Raw genomic sequence first — 17,802 nt, 5'->3', positions numbered from 1 at the left:
TGTGGTGCTGGAGATGATTAATGAAAGTGAGCTGGAAAGAAAAGAAAAGCAATGACAAAGTCCTCAAAGAAGTATACTGGAGCCCATAAAGAAGAGGCGACTCGAATGGATAGGACACCTACTAAGACATAACAATTTCCTGAAAACAGTAATAGAAGGGAAAATCCTGGGTAAAAGAATGAGGGGAAGACCAAGAAGGAACTTCAAACAACTATGTGAAGATTTGGGAACAAGAAGATGTGGAGAAATGAAGAGAATCACTGAAGAGAGGAAAAAAATGGCAATAGTTGGCTACAGCCAACCAGTCCATGAGCTGAAGGACCACACAACACAATACTGTATCTATTATTTGCTTCAGATATTTATCTGGAATTGAATATGTATGCTGTTGCAAAACTGAAAATTTAAGCAAATAACTCATTCTTTAATACATAATCACACACTGAATGAAAGCAATAATATACATTCAGTAACTGAGAAAACAATAAAGAGATCTCTGAAATCTAAGGCAATTTATAAATTTCCCAATATATATGTCCTTAATAAAGTCTGCTAAGAAAACAGGTGTGGAAATACCCTCTGCAACCTACCACTTTTTTCTTGAAGCAACTTTACTCCAAAATCCTAATGTTTGCGTTTTATAATACATCTCATGCTGCATCAGTTGTCACGCAGAATAATCTGAGCCGTGTTCAGGTATTAGGCAATGGGTCCTGGAGAAGAATATTACAGTCTCCAGCATAAGTCAGTGTTACTGTGAACAAGGAATAGAGAAGGCATGGCATTCACCTTAGAGGTGAACTTTAAATAGGCACATGGGATGTAACAGCATCTATAGATGGGTACATTTGATTATTGTCTGTAAAGAGATGGAAAGGTATAAAATTGACATCCTGGGAATTACGGAGATGGAATGGAGATGATCATTTCCCATTAATGACAAGATCCTACCAATGTGTCAACCATGGTAGTTTATGCACCCCACACAGATAGGCCTGATGAAGACAGTGAGGAATTCTGCAAAAACCTACAGACTGTATTGAACCACTTACCAAGGAGGGATGTACTTTTTGTCTTAGGGGACTTTAATGCAAAAGTGGGAAAGAGTATGAGAGTTAGACCTGAGTGTGGCATGTTTGATCCGTATGAACACGTGTGGTGAAAGACTTGGAATTTGCCCTTGCTAACAGATTAGTCATTACCAATACCTGCTTCCAGAAACACCCACAACAGACCTATACTTGGATATCTAACATTGTAGGTCAAGGCGCCAAAACTGATTACATTCTGGCTCTCCAGTGGTGGAAGACAAGCATCCTTGTCCTGGAGCAGACTGTGGTACTGACCCTCAGCTAGTAAGAGCCAAAGTAAGACTGAGATGCCAAAATAATCCAAATCAGGTCCATCCCACTAGATCGGATGTCAGAGTAATCCATAGTAGGTTCACAGAAGAAACATCAACACAGTTGGATGATCTTTTGGAGATTAATGAGGAGAACTCACTTGAAATTCTCTGGGAAGGAGTCAAGGTTGTAACAGAGGATACAGCCAAGAAGTATTTAGACCATGAGACTCATGGATATCAGATTAAACATGGGACCTGATTGAAAGGAGGCAGTTGGTGAAACAAAGAGATACAAAGATTGAAGAAATTAAGGAAGAAACTACATAGCGAAATCAGGAAAGTCATCAGAACAGAACAAAGAAGATTTTTATGCTAATAAATGTGAGGAAGTGGCACAATTTCCCATCAAAGACAGGAATGGAGCAGTACTAACAGAAGAACTGGAAATCAATAACAGATGGAAAGAGTACACTGAGCGGCAGTACAGCAAAGAGGATAAGGATAAGGAAAATTTGGAGGGGCCCTCTCATCAAGAAAATTTCAATTTAGAACTTCCTCCACTTAAGCATGAAGTTGAAAGAGCAATTAAATAGCTTAACAATAAGGCCCCAGGTGCAGATGGAATCCCAGGAGAGTTAATTAAGGACACAGGGAATGGAGAGATAAGAATGTTTCATAGATTGATTATAGGGACATGCGAGACATGACATCGCCTAGATGTATGAAAAAGAAAGTTGTGATATTATACTGGTCTCTGATCACACAATACTGAATTAGGGATCAAAACTTTATTCATTAAGTTTTAATGGTAAAACAGAATTAAAGACATTCAGAGAATATTCGTTAAACAGAGGGATTGTATCATGATGGCTGGGGAGAAAATGAATCATAATAGAATCAACTAGCTACTCTCTTGAATTTAATTAACAGGAGATAGTGAGGAGATTTAATTTAAGTTTATAGATCAATTCAGGATTAATATATATTAGGGGTGTGCTGTTTAGTTCTGTGCATGCAAGTGAATGCATTCTACATTGAAATATGTTAAAAGCATATAAGGTTTCATTAACAATTATATAGACATAGAAAAGAAAGGTTTCTTTTGTATATCAATGGGCTGGTAATGAGCAATATACAATCTCTTGGTCAAGTTAACCCTACCTTTTTGAAATGTAGCCAGTTTCCATTAAAGGGACTCTGTCATCATCAGTAAGCAAATCCTGCTTTCAAAGGATACTTTCCTAATTGGAAAACATACCAACTAGACCTACTAAGTGGTAGATGACCTTCACTGCCCAGTGAAATGCTACCACCACCACCTTGCTTACTGGAGGGCATGACATAGCTGATGCTACATTTGGTTCACACAGCAGGGATTCTGTCTTCTTGTAATGGTGGCGAGTGCTCTTTCTCTTCAGATTATTTCAACCACTTATATATAAATTTAATATATTATATATATATATATATATATAAAACATTCTCTCACTGATTTCAACCTCTATTGCTTTTCTGATGATAGTAATCTCCCTTCCTGCTACTCATAGAACAAATCTTGCAGTGTTCAAGCATCTCAAGCTTCACGATCATCTAGAATTATTACCCTAAATTCTGATCTTCATTCCATCCTTCAACGGGGTGATGACAACCTAGTCACCTTTAACGCTTACAACACTTTTTTTTTTTTTTTTTCCCCACAGAAAATAACTTATTCTTTTCTAATGCCCATCTCAACAGTCAAGACCAGATTTCTCTTCTTGGACCCAACACTACAAACCCATAATTTCTGTAGTGTACTAGGCTTCAAGAAACTTGGCATTCTATTTCACTCAAGACATTATTTTTCATATGTCCAGCTGTTATCCCTGCACAAATCCTAATATCTGCCCTTGGACTATGTGCTCACATTTAGGGTTTGTATTGCACCAAAAACTTCTTTGAAAATTCTTGATGCAGTCTAGAAGAGAGCAGTTTGTTTGACAACCACAGTTTCATAGACATTCAGTTTCTGCATTGTGCTTTTTCCTACAGATTTTCTATGGGTATTGGAGAATGCAAATGGCATCATCCATCATACCCTATATATTTGTTAAAACTATAATAATGTGAGTAACAGCTGTTCAACATTCTTTTAAAGTTGAATTGCACTCACTGAACCTGCCACTGCAATTCAACTTTCATTTTGTCTACCTATAAGGAACAGCCTTCCCCATGAAGTATTCCCTAAGGATTACTACTTCTAGGTCTTCAACAAGAATATCAATGGATTATTTTCTCTTGATCCATACCACAGAAGGTGTAGATTTGCTATATGAGGCATTTTATTTGTGGGAGTGATAAATGTCAAAAAATTTCTAAATGTTATTATTACTACTAATACACTCAAACAAGCGGAAAAGAAAACTTACTGTAGTATGTACTTTCCTCAACAAATTTTTATTTCTTGAAGAATGTATATACTGCAATGATAAAAAAAAACACATTTTACATTAATATATTAAAAAAAATCAAAAAGATGATATAATTAGCTAACATAATCACACAGTTCTGTTCAACTGTGTCGCACTCTCAGATTCAGTGGGTTTCATTAACTGGCACATTATGGTGGAACTAAATAATTAGTCAGATCATATCTTAACTATTCAGGTTGAGTCAGTCATCCTTTATTTTGAATAAGTGACAAGAAGGAAAGCTAAGTATGATAGCCTACATTCAGTTATATATCATATTTCGTTATAGCATAATTTGGCAAAGAAGTGACCTTGTTGGTCAACAAAATATTTTTAGTGACATGCATATAAAAATTTGCCTTTGCACTAATCTAAACCAGCTGATTATTTTTTAAAAAAATAAAGATTTCTTTCTTTATTTTTTTAAAATAAATTTTCAACTGAGCAAAACAGATATAAGGCTTAAGAAGCTTTACTCTGTACACACATAATAACAAAAAGGAATAACATTTCCTGTCGTTACAGTATATTTTAGGTTTTACTAATTAGAAAGATGATTATTTCAGATTTATATTAACATTATTTAAATATACGATTAATCCTGAATTCACTATTGATGGTATATATCTCTTTCACATTCAGGAACAATGACCCATTCAAGGCTTTATCCTAACATTCAACTTCATATTTTTAAATATAAGCAGATAAGAAATACATCTTTATAACTGCCAAGTTAAACACTGCTTTTACAGTAAACTGCCTTGAATCCATAAAACAAACGAAATACACATGAACATGTTATAAATAAAATAAAGAAATACAGCTAAAATAAAGTTCTGATTAAGTGGGATAACTAACCATAGTTAGGAGTATGGTAACTCTCTACAAGAGTCGCCTCAGGCTAAAACTGGATTGCCTTTCATTATATTTTAAAGTTTCAATAACTATTTTTCTGTGCAAAGCCTCTTTGGCAACTAGACAGAAATTCCATTAAAATGTTTATATTTACTTTTAGCTGATCAAACAGGAAGCCTATAATACCCCAAACTGATGCTAAATTTATTAGATGTACACTATTCATAGTGAACTAAGAGGTATTATATCCTTTTGGTATGGAAAACGAGGTTATCAATGGAATTTCTGTCTAGCTCAAAGAATGGGCCAAATAAACTAGAAATAAATTTTTTGATGCTGACTATACTCTAAACCACATAAAACTAAGATACCCAACTAAAACTTGTTTGCTTGAGTTTGGTATTGCAAATACTGATTTTCATCTGTTTATAATTATATATACACATGGCAAACCAGTGAAAGCATGAACTTATTTCTATAGCAACCTGCAGCAGACATAGAAAAACCTATAGCAGATTATATAGTGAATGGCCAAAGGTGAGATAACATTGGCTATTTATATACAAAAGTAATTTTAGCAAAATACAGTTTTCAAATGCAAATTAATTTATCTGAAAATAATTCAAAATGTCTCCTGCAAATACAATTGATATATAAACGTGATTATAAAAAATATTGTTTTCAAATGAAAATTAATTCATCTGAAAATATCTTGCAAATATAACCAATGTTATAAATATAACTGAGCTCATGTATTACAGACAAATCAGCCATGAGAACACACAATTTACACACAACATATACTAGTGGTGGGCAGTTGATGGCATTGGTATAGGTGATGATGGTAGTGGTGGTTTGCTGTAGTTGGTGGATTATGTGGTAGAAACAGACAGTTGTAGAGTAGGTGTCCTCCCTAGATGAGTGTTTGGACTAAATGGAGGTGTCACATAATAATAATAACAATTTTCTTGAAATAATTTTGAATCTTTCTTAGTTATGATAATACCTATTCTAACAAAATATTTTAATGGATTTAAGCTTTTTGTAAATTCTTTGTACCTATGAACAGAATACAAAATTTTAAATATTGCAATCATGTACTTGATATAAGAAAACAGAATTTCTTTCCTTTGCCTCATTAGTAGTATCAAAAATTCAAAATACTTTTGTGTTCATAAGAGGTAACAGATATGTCGGGTTGGTAAGATTGATAGGAGGGTAGTTGATGGAGAGATATCAGAGAGTAGTTTATTCAGGAGTAGATTTCAAAAGAAGGCCTGTGACTAGTGGCCTGCCACAGGGTTCTGTTCTTAGACTGCTACTGTTTAATTTGCTCATTCATGATATGGGAAAGGATCTGAGAAGAAATGTCCAGTTATTTTCCAATGATGCAAAGTTGGGTAGAGTAATAGTGAATACACATGATGTCAAAATTTTGCAGGATGATTTGGATAGATTGGCAGTCTTGGAACTGTATGTAATTGGAACTATATGTATACCACATACAGTTCCATACAGCTGTATGGAACTGTACTCTAGGAAATTGACGAAGACAGGGACTTGGGAGTGTTAGTGGATAGGAAGTTGAAGTTCAGGGGCACAAGTGCAAAAGTGCCCCCCTAAATTTCGACTTCTAAAGCAGCTCATCAGATCACTTGGTTACTGAAGAATACTTTGATGAGCAGAGACAAGCAGGTTATTGTTCCTGTTTATCGAGCCTCGATAAGATCCATCTTGACTACTGTGCGCAGATCTGGGGGCCAGGGTTTTCTTGGTGATGATGATGAGGAGGTGGAGTGGATCCAGAGGCAAGTGACCAAGATGGTAGCAGGTCTATGGAATGAACCTTATGAGAATAGGCTCAAGATTTGTGGGTTATAGAAACTGTTGGTAGGTGGAAAAGGAGTGACATGATTAAGACATACAAATCACTGAGGGGTTTTTACAAGATTAATTCAAAGGAAATTTTTCAGAATAGGTCTGGTGGTGGTAGAACCAGGGGGGCCATCCATGGAAACTGAGTAAGAGTGTAGTTAGCAAGTGTGTTAGAACTAGTTTTTTTTGCTTGGAGTAGTGAATGAGTGGAATAGGTTGCCAGAGTCTGTTGTGGGTGCCATGACTGTGAATGAGTTCAAGGAGCTGTGGCTTGAGGGAATGGACCAACAAGGCTATGAGACCGTTGAGAAGCACTACCATGATAGCCCTAGGTGGAGTTGGAAGGCATGCCGTGGGCCCAGAAACGGGCCTGGTCGGTAAAGTCTGGAGGCAACGAAGGACTCAGTTTGCCTGTGATCGGCAATCCTACATGCATCAAAGAATGGGTCGAGGAAGGTGGTTTGACAGTCGCTGATCCAGTCTGGGACACAACAGAGATAGTGAGCGACACTGCAGCTGAGCACACGATAGCCCTTGAGATCAAATGGAAAGATTCGTTTAGCAGATCGGTGAAGTGAGCTATAGAGGCTTGTCAGCGAGGGGTAGATTACATCTACCTGGTTGATGAAGCATTGAATCTGATCCTACTCCGTCGAAGACTACAATGGAGAAGGCATCTTGAATGTGATGCAAATGGAACCCAGGATTGCCCAGAGCCTGAGCACCTTCATATGAAGGAACTCTTGGCGAGGAATCGCAAGAGAGCCTATGCAGTTCTGCAGAAATTATATAGGACTAACTGGGTTGGTTTAATGCAAACACTCCTCGACAGGGAACCACTGAGGCAGCTGGCAGCGACTTTTTGCCTTTTCTGGAATTGTTCAAAGACCTTTGACAGAGGATTTGGAAGAATTCACGTTGGTGTGCACCACCTATGACGGGCTCTGTGCACCCATATGGTCGAAGGACGTTGAGAGCATTGAAGGGGACAAAAGAATCGGCACTGGGGACCCAGATGGGCTTGGGCATGGTGCTTTGACTGGCATCCTTACTGATGCTCTTGCAGGCCTCTTCAGCCTATGGATGCATGATAGTGCGGTGCCAGGCCAACTGAAGGAATAACACACCACATTGATACTGAAAGAGAGTGGAGGTTGACGGCCGCCGACTGCAGGATCTATGATTCTGATGTTGTTCTGTCAGATTGTGGCCCACTCAACATCCATCAGAAATGGTTTCAGCAGGACAAGAGCAGCTATTGCAAAACAATCGTTCAGCAGGACTTATCACAGAGTGCAGAAGGCGGACACATCAAAACTGTATAATTTTTGCAGATATCGCTAAGCTTTTGATAGTATCTCATCACTCCATACTTAGGTCACTGAGAAGGCTAGCAATCCCTGCAAGGTTTGTAGACCTGATCGTCAACCTTTACGAAAACGACGAGATTGTTTTGACAAGTTCTGATGGTGAGCCCATACGGGCAACAATGTGAAGCAGTGTCAAACAGGGGTGCCTTCTTATCCCTGTCCTCTTCAACTGCATAGTTGATGTGTTCGCTGCCTGATGTGCACGGTCCGATGACCTCGAGTGGGCAGATCTGCACAATGGTGTATGCTGATTATCTGGTACTAGTGGAGAAGAGTTCACCAGACATGGCTAGGTTGTTAGATTTAATAGTCACCTTCCTGGAAAGATGCAGAATGTGGCTGAATTCAGAGAAGTGCAAGGGCTGTTTTACAACCTGGGTCATTTACAGAAAGAGTGGGACTAAAGGCAGAGTGGAGTATGTACTCTGTCCCCATTCCTATGCTGAAGTCTGGCAAGATCACGAGGTACCTAGGATTTCGTCGAGGGGGCTCATGTCTTGGACTGTCACTGATCTACAAATCGGCTTTGAATGCTTGACGAGTGCAGCCTTCTGGAGTGGTTCACTTATTGAAACAGTTTCTATTAGCAAGGATGATGTATCATTTGGGTGGATATCACTATCTTAGAACCAAGCTTTGTATGCTGGAAAAGAAAGTTCGGGCACGGGTCAGACAGTGGTTACAACTACACTACAATGTAACAGGAAGCTACATCCACCTTCCAAGATGGAAGGGTAATTTCAGAATGATCCGATTCAAGCACACAGTGGCCAGTATGCGAGGTAAGGTGTTAGGTCAACTATTTGCATCAAATGACTCTGTCAGTGTCGGCTTGTTGACTAAAGACCCAGCTCCAAGGAAAGAGTGGAGGGCAATACGGAGCATTCTGGAAATGCCAGAGGGAGAGGTGAATGCCACCAGCCGACAGAACACGATGACAAAACTCCTTGAATGCGCCATTGTGGAAACTCAGAAGAGCATGCAGCTGGTGGGAATCGAAACCTATACAGGCATCAGTAATGATTGGGCGGGCAAATATCAGTCAGTGAAACCGAAGGATTATGTCCACCTGATGAAATTCAGAATGAATATGATGCCCATACAGTCGGTGATTAGGAGAACTGGCTGACTATATGACAGGTGATATACAGGTATTGCAAAATGCTAGGATTAGATGTTGTGGAAATGCAGCAACATGTGTCCCACAAAAGGGATTTAGATAAGCACACACAATTGAGTAGTGGCACAATTGGGTGCCTTATGAGGCACCACGAGGTTCTTGTGAAGCCAATGATTCAGACGAAACTACATTTCCTCAAGCCAGATTTAATAGTTTTGTTAGGGACTAGGGTGATAGTGATTGACATTACAGTGTCCTATGATGACAGTCACTGCAGCATGAGCATGGCAATGGAGAAAAGGTCAAGAAGTATGACTGACCTCAAGTCAGAAGTTGGATCTGGGGAAAACACGGGATGCACAGAGACTCAGGTCACCGGGTTCATGATAGGGGCACATGCTATGTGGCTCCCAGAAAATGGAATGGTGGAACAGTTGGAAAGGCTCATGAAGCGTTAGCGAAGAGTGCTCTGGCTGTTGACCATTTTTGTCAGAGACTGTGAAACTATTCCGGACCTTCTTGTGCACAGTTGGATGTGCAGCAGAGGGGACTTAAACACACTACGACTCTACGACTGGTGGACAGCGGTCCATGCTTCTGTGGAAGGGCACCAGAGACCATGCAGGGATCAAAGAATTCTCCTCACCCAGAGTTCTTCTGAAGACATCCTAGGCACTGCCTAGGAGGACTCTGCAGACCCTGAGTTCTTCTGGGCAGCACAACCAGGTTTTCCTGGGAGGACCCTAAGGCCAGAAGGCCTGGACAATGGCAGGTAGTTTAGTCACCATTGTTGAACAAAACTGCTATACAGTGTGACCTAGTGAACTGGACACCACACTAGGGCCTTTGACGGACCCAAGGCAAAGAATGACAGGTATAGTTCACCTACCGATTAGAGATCCTTCGACACTTCTGCACATGTTGGAAAATGGAGAATCCATTCCGATAATAGAGTAATCAGTCCGTATTGTGGGATGAGTTGTTTATTATTACAGGTCAGAAAATTAACTTCTCTTTTATGATTATTGTAGTTAACTATGTTGCTTGTATAACAGTTGGAAAATTTTACCTATAAAGCACGTGATTTCGCATGTTGGTGACCAATTCATACAACCTTCATTTCTTTCTCCCCTTCGGCATGAATCGACTATTCTTGGCAAGACGCCAAGCAGAGACCTACAAACGGTGGGCGAACTATACCCCTGGAAGCATCGAGGCTCTAAGTGGGATGGGCAATCGCTTCATAGACCGGTTATGGACAACCCTCGGGTTGTAGTCTGAAACTGAATGTACAAGTGTACAGACCTTCAACGGAGTTCTTCGTGAAGTACATACACAGGTTGCTATGAGGGTCCACCGCCTGTCTGTGTGGCCTAGGTTCTCTGAGTTAAGCATAAGGGGGAACCTCCCTGTCGGGTTTACCTGGTGGAAAGATTGCACAGATGAAGAGGCATCCTTCTACCTTAAGTGAGGGGGGCCAGGTGAGACTGTTGGTTCTGCCTACCCACTTCACGGTAGTTCCTGTATTGGAATAGTCCATAGGCCGATGGAATATGAGCTAAGTGGTGTCACTCGATGTGGTGTCCAATCTGCCCAAATAGGGAGCTGTCATTGTGTAGAAGGCACCCGAAATGGCAACTGCAAAGGACTAATGATGAAGACATTACTGAGGTTTTATACAATTGACTGAATGGTGTAAATAAAAGGTTATTGTAAGTAAGCACATTTTGTTAATGTTTATGAATAATACAATTGGAATTAGTATGTAAAATGAAGGTGCTTACAGGTATTTGAAATGTTAAATAATGAGTTATGGTTATAATAGGGTAAATTGATTGTGAACTTGTACATTTATGGATGGAAGTAAGGTAGGATGAAACTTAGGGAATAGCTACATAGGTTAGCATTGTGATGGGAATATGTAATCGATATGTGTCAAGTTACTCAATTGTATGTTGTACCTACTGTGTACTTAAATAGGTTGAGAAAGACTTCCTCTCCCCTTAGATGTGTATATTGCACTTTCTTACTAGGTTAAAATGACATGTTTTGTTTGTTTAACTACCTTGCCTGATCAATTGCCAATGCACTGTCTCTAAAAAACTAGCGAACCTGCGTGCAACACAGATTGAGAATCACCACGACTAGCTAAGGAAATTATGTGTATTAACTATGATCTTGCCTGTGTTCTTTACCTTAATTCTCAAACTACATAAAATTCAATTAGAATGGCACAGTCGTTGATCAAAATGAATTTTTCTGATTGATTAGTGCGAGAATTGGTAACCTGTATATTGTAGAAGGGCTGATAACTTGAAGTCTGTTTACTAGCAGTGGGAACAGGGAATAAGATTTAGTAGGATTAACAGCGAGATATATGTTAAGCAGATTAAAGTTAAATTAAGAGTAAAGTAGCATAGAGTTAGTTAAGCCATAAGATGCTGGGAGCACAGCACGTATAAGGTTAACAAAGGTGCAGTTGAATATAAGATACAAGACGATATCAGAATTAAAAATTATAAGGAATAAAAATTTTACAATGGCACAGAAGACGACCATAAAATATTACAGTGCCATGTCTCTCAGGAGGAGAGTTACCAGTGGAGTCCCACAGGTTTCTGTTCTAGGACCGCTGCTGTTTGTTAATGATATTGCAAATGGGCTGCAAGCTGATATTCAACTGTTTACAGATGACACTGAGCTGGGAAAAGTTATTAGGAATGATGCAGATGTACTGGTGCTTCAGAATGATTTGAATAAAGTGGCTATGTGGGCTAACAAGAGGAGATATCAATTTAAAACCAGTAAATGTAAGGTTTTGCAATTTGGATCTCAAAAAAGTAAAGCTGTGTATCATATTGAAAATGCTGTATTACAGGAGGTGGAGGAAGTGCAGTATCTTGGGAGATAAAGAATTGAAGTTCAAGGGACATATTGCAAAAATTATAAAAACAGCACAAAGAAATACTAGTATACTAAGAACACTGACAAGTAGAGATAAGAATGTGATCATTCTGCTGTACAAGGCTCCGATTAGACCACAGCTGGGCTACTGCACATTGATTTGGTCACCTGCGTTTCTAGGTGAGAAGCAAGCTGTGGAAAAAGTTCAGAGGCAAATAACAAAAACACTATCAGGATTGTGGAATACTGACTATGAAAACAGGTTGAGCGAATATAAATTACAGAGTCTAGTCAATAGGCAGAAGAGGGGCAATATGAGAGAGGCATAAATTGTTAAGGGGTGCTTATCAAATAGATACCTAAGATATTTTTCAAAGGACTGAAAGAGAGAAGGGGATAGACACAAGAGGTCATTCTTGGAAGTTGTATAAAGGAGTGGTGCATAAGAGAGTATGGTGTGACTTTTTTGCATGGAGAGTAGAATTTATCCAGATGAGTACACAAACATTGAACCAATTTAAGATGAGGTATGATAATCTCTGTTAGAATGCATCTTACTATTGTCTCCTTCAAGGAGTCTTGATTCCAGGAGGTGTTTATATAATGATAATAATAAATAATAATTTTTTGGGGATCTACATGATGGATGATAGTATTAGTGGATCTATACTAGAGGAAGTGGATGGTTAGGTCAAAGCAAGAAATTTGGTGAAGTGGATAGAACTTTGAAGTTCAGGATATACATTACAAATGTAATTATGACGACTCAGAGGACTGCTGCAATCACTGAAATTGGAAGGGGATAAAGAAGCTTCAGAAATATAAAAGTGGGCAAACAAAAAATATCAGGAATATGGAATGTTGACTATGAAGGTAACTGAGAACAATATAATCTGCAGTGTTTGGTAGGAAAAAGGCAAAGGGATTATGTGACTGAGACATATTATTGAGAAGTATTTACTGGATAGTCACTGGTAAGAAGTTTAACAGTATAGAACTAGAAGGGATAAGGAGACCATATTCCATAGAAGAAGCTCTGTGCAAGGGAGTGGTAAGTTTGTTTTTTTTTTGCATGGAGAGTGGTTGGTGTACAGAATACATTGCCTGAGAGGGTGGTGAGAGTGTAAACTGTGAATAAGTTAAGGAGTAGTATGATAGGCTTTGTAGTGTCTAAGTGGAGCTCTTATGATGAGTCTTGTCACTCATCATTCCTGAGTTCATTTTAATGCAAATTTGCTGCAATTATTAATAATCAAATTTGCATTAAAATGAACATAGAGGAACCAGAAGAATAGTTTGTTCTACTGGGTGGTTTGCACAGCAAATTCCTTTGGAACGGTAATGATGTGAAGTGATATTGGATGGACTTTTTAGCAGTTTGTTATAGTGAGAAAGTTCATATATAATGAGTGTGTGTGTGTTGATGGTGTTTGCAATATTAATGGTGAACTGTATTCTAGATGTTTCCATGAAGTTACACATATCTTGTGATATTACTATTTCCTCCCCTTCTCCATTTTCAACTTTAAATCAATCCACTGCTAGATGAAGGTTGCCCCCAATTTTTCTCATTAACATCGCAAACATTTAAAACAGTGTTTGATTTATAAGACTTACCATTCCTTGGAATACTTTAGGATTATGTTTATATTTGTTAAAGATACCAAGCGATTTTATAAGCTAGGTTTTAATCCTTTTTTCCCAAGTGAAGCAAACAGACAAATAAGTCAAGTTTGCACCTGAATGCAGTTAAAGTCTGAGGCAGCTCGTAGTAAAGGTGGAGTAAGATCTGATCACTTTCCTTAGTATTTCCCCTAATGCAAAGCACATCCCCTTGCGGAGATGTATGATGCTATGCATTAAAGGCAAGGGCCACTACCCAGACCGGTTTCAACCTTTATTGAGGTCTCGTCAGTGGGAGCCAGACCCATAAATGCCAAGGTTGAAGTGATGAAGAGCTTATAGATTTTACCTAAATAAGTTGCCACAAGGTGCTTTGACCTTATTAAATAAAAATCTCCAGATGAGAGTAAGATGCAGAATGACTTATTTGCCTGTTTGCTTCACTTGGGAAAAAAGGATTACAACCTAGCTTATAAAATTGCTTGGTATCTTTAACATAGTATACCCAAGTTAAAAAACTTTCTATATGTTTATATTTAAAGATGTTTAGTAAACTAAATCACCATTTAATTTATCTGCATTGCATCTGCATTTTATTTTGCAGCTGTAAGACATTTTGTGATAATTCATAAATAAATATAGAGGATTCTTAGTGATGAAAAAAAAAATTTACCTAAAATATTAAGTTGTTTAAATATACTTTGTATAATTTATTTTGTGATATCTCTAATCACATTCATTAATTTTCTTTAAGGTGCAAAACAGCAGTTATATTCTCTATTATGGTAATAATAATTCTGCAAAAATGCAAGATTACTTGATGAATAACATTGAACAACTTCAATTAACTCTTTTTTTCCCCTTCAGTTCTTCCTTCAAGTCAAAAACATCAATGTTTAAAATTAATAAACGATAAGTATAATCAAATATTTCTTCTTCCTATTTTGATTCACAAAATAATAAAAATTACTTAATATTAAGTACTTCAACTGAGAAAAAGTGAACCCTCCCTCCACCTTCGCAAAGCAAAGTTTGCAAACACTATATTTTGGTAGCTGACCCTATTATATATATATATAGCCATCATAGCCAAAAGACCACTACATCTAAGGAGCATATAGTATAATACTCAGGCTATATGTTGAAAATATTCAGGATTATTTGGTTGGGACATTTGTTTTCTCACAATTAACAATTGGTTTCACAATGATAAGAAGTTGTATTCCAGAAACTTTTTGTTTCTGAACTTTGCTTAGTTAGTAAAAACAGATTTTCATTTCTTTTCAGCTAAAATCTAACAATTAAAAAACAAACAAACAAACAAAAAACCTGTACATATGGCAAGAAATTGTACAGCAACATGTACAGTATATCACAGAACAAATTACACATCCTTTGAATTTGCAATAATACATCAATGGATTCTGACAGTTCTACAATAATATTATACCTAATACTGTGTCAATAATCCATTAGCAGTATAATGGAAATGCTTATTATCCTAAAGAATACCACCACTGTAATCTACAGATGGTAAGCTTTAGACCTTCAATAAGTACAGCATGTATAAGAATTTGTAACACACACACACTATCTCCTATCAATTCTCTATACCTAAATTTTTATTAACTTATAATTTCAGAACAAAAAAAGAAAATAGTAGTAATGAAATGCTAAATCATCTAATTATTTTATGCCTAATGAATATTTACAACTTCTTTTCCATAAAAGTCAACGAGGAAAAAAATTACAAGGGTCATATTTTATAGAGAGAGCTATACATTCTTTTCCAAAGGTTTTACCTTTCTTTTAGATTTTTTACGTTTATTTCTTGCTGGTAATAAATTCTTCACTTCAAAAGCATCAGAATGTAATGGAGAGGCCCATAAAAGATTTTTGGCAACACTTCTGCTTGTGTCTATTTTTGACACATCATCTATTGCATCACACAAAGAAGTAATAACTGTATCTGTTTCATTTGGATCTTCCAATTGTACTTGGTCACCTTTGTGTTGAGCATTTTTAATGTCAACACTGGAATTAAGTTCTTCACTCCAATCAGCACCAGGAATGTTATCAGTGTCTTTTTCTATAGTTTGGTCACAAACAGCTAACTTTTCATCATCTTTCTCTCCTAATTCACATTTTACAGGTTCACTGCTAGTCAATGTTTCTAAGGTATTAGCAGTGGTTTTGAAGACAGTTCGTTTCCATTTCCAAGGAGAAATTGGAGCCAACATTGGTGGCTCCTTATCTTTAATACGTGGAAAAACACTATTTTGATCATAATATGTGAGAAAAGTGGGTTCACTTTTGCAACTCTGCATAGCCAAGTAGGTGTGTATCAGGAGAGATGGAAAACGAGATGAAAAATATTCCACAAATTCATTTGGAACCGCTCCTAATGCTGACTGAAGGTTATCTGGAAGTTCTCGATAGTGATGTCTCTACCATTAAAGATAAAAACATAAAATAGGTAAGTTCAGAGAAAAACTAGAAATCAAAAAGTGACAAGTAAAATAGAATGTATCAAAGTGATTTTTTTATTAAAAATATAGAAAGTTTTTTTTTCCCCTTACCAAGTAAATTATAATAGACAAATTATATTCTTGTTTCAATCTTATACACAAACATAAGCAATAGTTGGAGGAAATTCCAAATGGACTACTAGGTGGTACATGAACCACTTAGTAGCGAATGCTATGTTTGGCCTCTAATGCAGAGGTTCCAGTCTTCATCTCTTCTCTCTTTTCCATGCAATGTGAGTGGTACTCTTCAAGGGGATGCCTAACATAAAGATCCATACCACCCTCCGTTTCGAGGGTACAGCAGTTAAAAACGCAGTAACACAGGCCTGCTGCAAAAAAGTATATGGACCCGAACCAGTCAGTAACAAAGACCATTTTTACTTCCATTTAATAATAAACCAAAAAAGAAACAAACAATGATGGCAACACTGCAAAAGGATTGTGAGACTAGAAGGGATATTTGCCATGTGTGTTACGGGAGTATTCAAATGAATTGGCAATAGATAATGACCATCATCATCATCATCAAATTCCTGCCATGTACCCACAAGGGGTGTACAGGATATGATAGTACTGCATGAAAAAAATTACATCATTACTAACTTCCTATCTACAATTTTTCTCCAAATCAGTCTGTTACATGTCAAGACCAAAATTATCAGATCTTATATTTCTATTGTCTAAGGCACTTTGTACTGCATCAATCCACCTATATCTTGGTCATCCTCTGGGTCATTTTGCTGCCAACCTGGCAGAGAACACTTGTTTTGCTAATCTTTCTTCGCCCATTCTATTTAAGTGACCATACCACCTGAGATTAGCTCTGCTAACACATTCCTGAATGCTGACAATGTCAAGTTCTTTCCTATTATCCTCGTTTTTAATATAATATTCCCATTAGTGCCGTCTGTTCATGCCTATAATCTTTCTCACGACTCTCATATCTGCGGTCTCTAGTCTTTGATCAAGTGTTTTACTTCTGACCCAGCTCTCAGATCCATAAGTTAAAACTGGTTTGAACACTGTCTTGTATACAGCTAATTTAGTGTTCCGACTAATTTCTTTCTTATTCCATATGAATTTATTCAACCGACTTCCCACCATACCAGCTTTGCTGATTCTGTTGTCTATTTCTATATTTAATTTACCATCATCATTAAAAATCGTGCTTAAGTAGCTCAAATGTTTTACTTGTTCCACAGGTTCTCCATTCACAACACAGTTGACAATTTCAATGATTCTGCCTATTTTCATTGTCTTTGTCTTTTTATTGCTGACCTTCATACCATATCTATTAGAACAGTTATTCAATTTAGTCAGAGAATCTTGCAGACTTGTAGCGGATTTATTTAAAAGTATAACATCATCTGCATAAAGCAAAGAGCTGACATTAACATCTCCAATTTTGATATCAGGTTTAATACCACTTTCCTTCATAATATGATATATATAGATAATGAATAACAGAGGGGATAATGTACACCCTTGTCTCACACCAGATTTAACATTAAACCATCTTCCTGTACTTCCTTCAATTCTAACTGCTGACTTACAACTCAAATAAAGACTAAGTATTGCTTGATATAATGACCCATTGACACCATACAACTGTACCGTATTGAATAGCTTCTCTCTTGGCACCTTGTCATATGACTTTTCCAAATCAACAAAACTTAAATACAGATCTGTCTTATATTTCTATGTTTTCTCGACTATTTGTCGTAAAGTGAAG

General features: G+C 37.4%; 1 protein-coding gene across 3 annotated transcripts in view; it reads right to left on the bottom strand.

Annotated features, from left to right (window-relative positions):
• Positions 1-17,802, bottom strand: part of LOC150105228 (serine/threonine-protein kinase/endoribonuclease IRE1-like) — a 543,187-nt gene that overhangs the window by 17,551 nt on the left and 507,834 nt on the right. For 2 of the 3 annotated variants that reach the window (XM_090396205.1, XM_090396207.1), the window contains one exon: positions 3,754-3,804. The exons of the other annotated variant lie outside the window; for it this stretch is intronic. In XM_090396205.1, the coding sequence (XP_090252331.1) occupies positions 3,754-3,804 (51 nt within the window). The remainder of the gene's footprint in view (positions 1-3,753; positions 3,805-17,802) is intronic. 3 annotated transcript variants of the gene reach the window in all.

Source organism: Typopeltis vanoorti, chromosome 7, assembly GCF_054136105.1.
Source record: "Typopeltis vanoorti isolate ZY-2024b chromosome 7, IOZ_Tvanoo_1.0, whole genome shotgun sequence".
NCBI classification, from domain to species: domain Eukaryota; kingdom Metazoa; phylum Arthropoda; class Arachnida; order Uropygi; family Thelyphonidae; genus Typopeltis; species Typopeltis vanoorti.
Note: the sequence above shows the minus strand (reverse complement) of the source record. Positions and strands in the feature narration are given on the sequence as shown.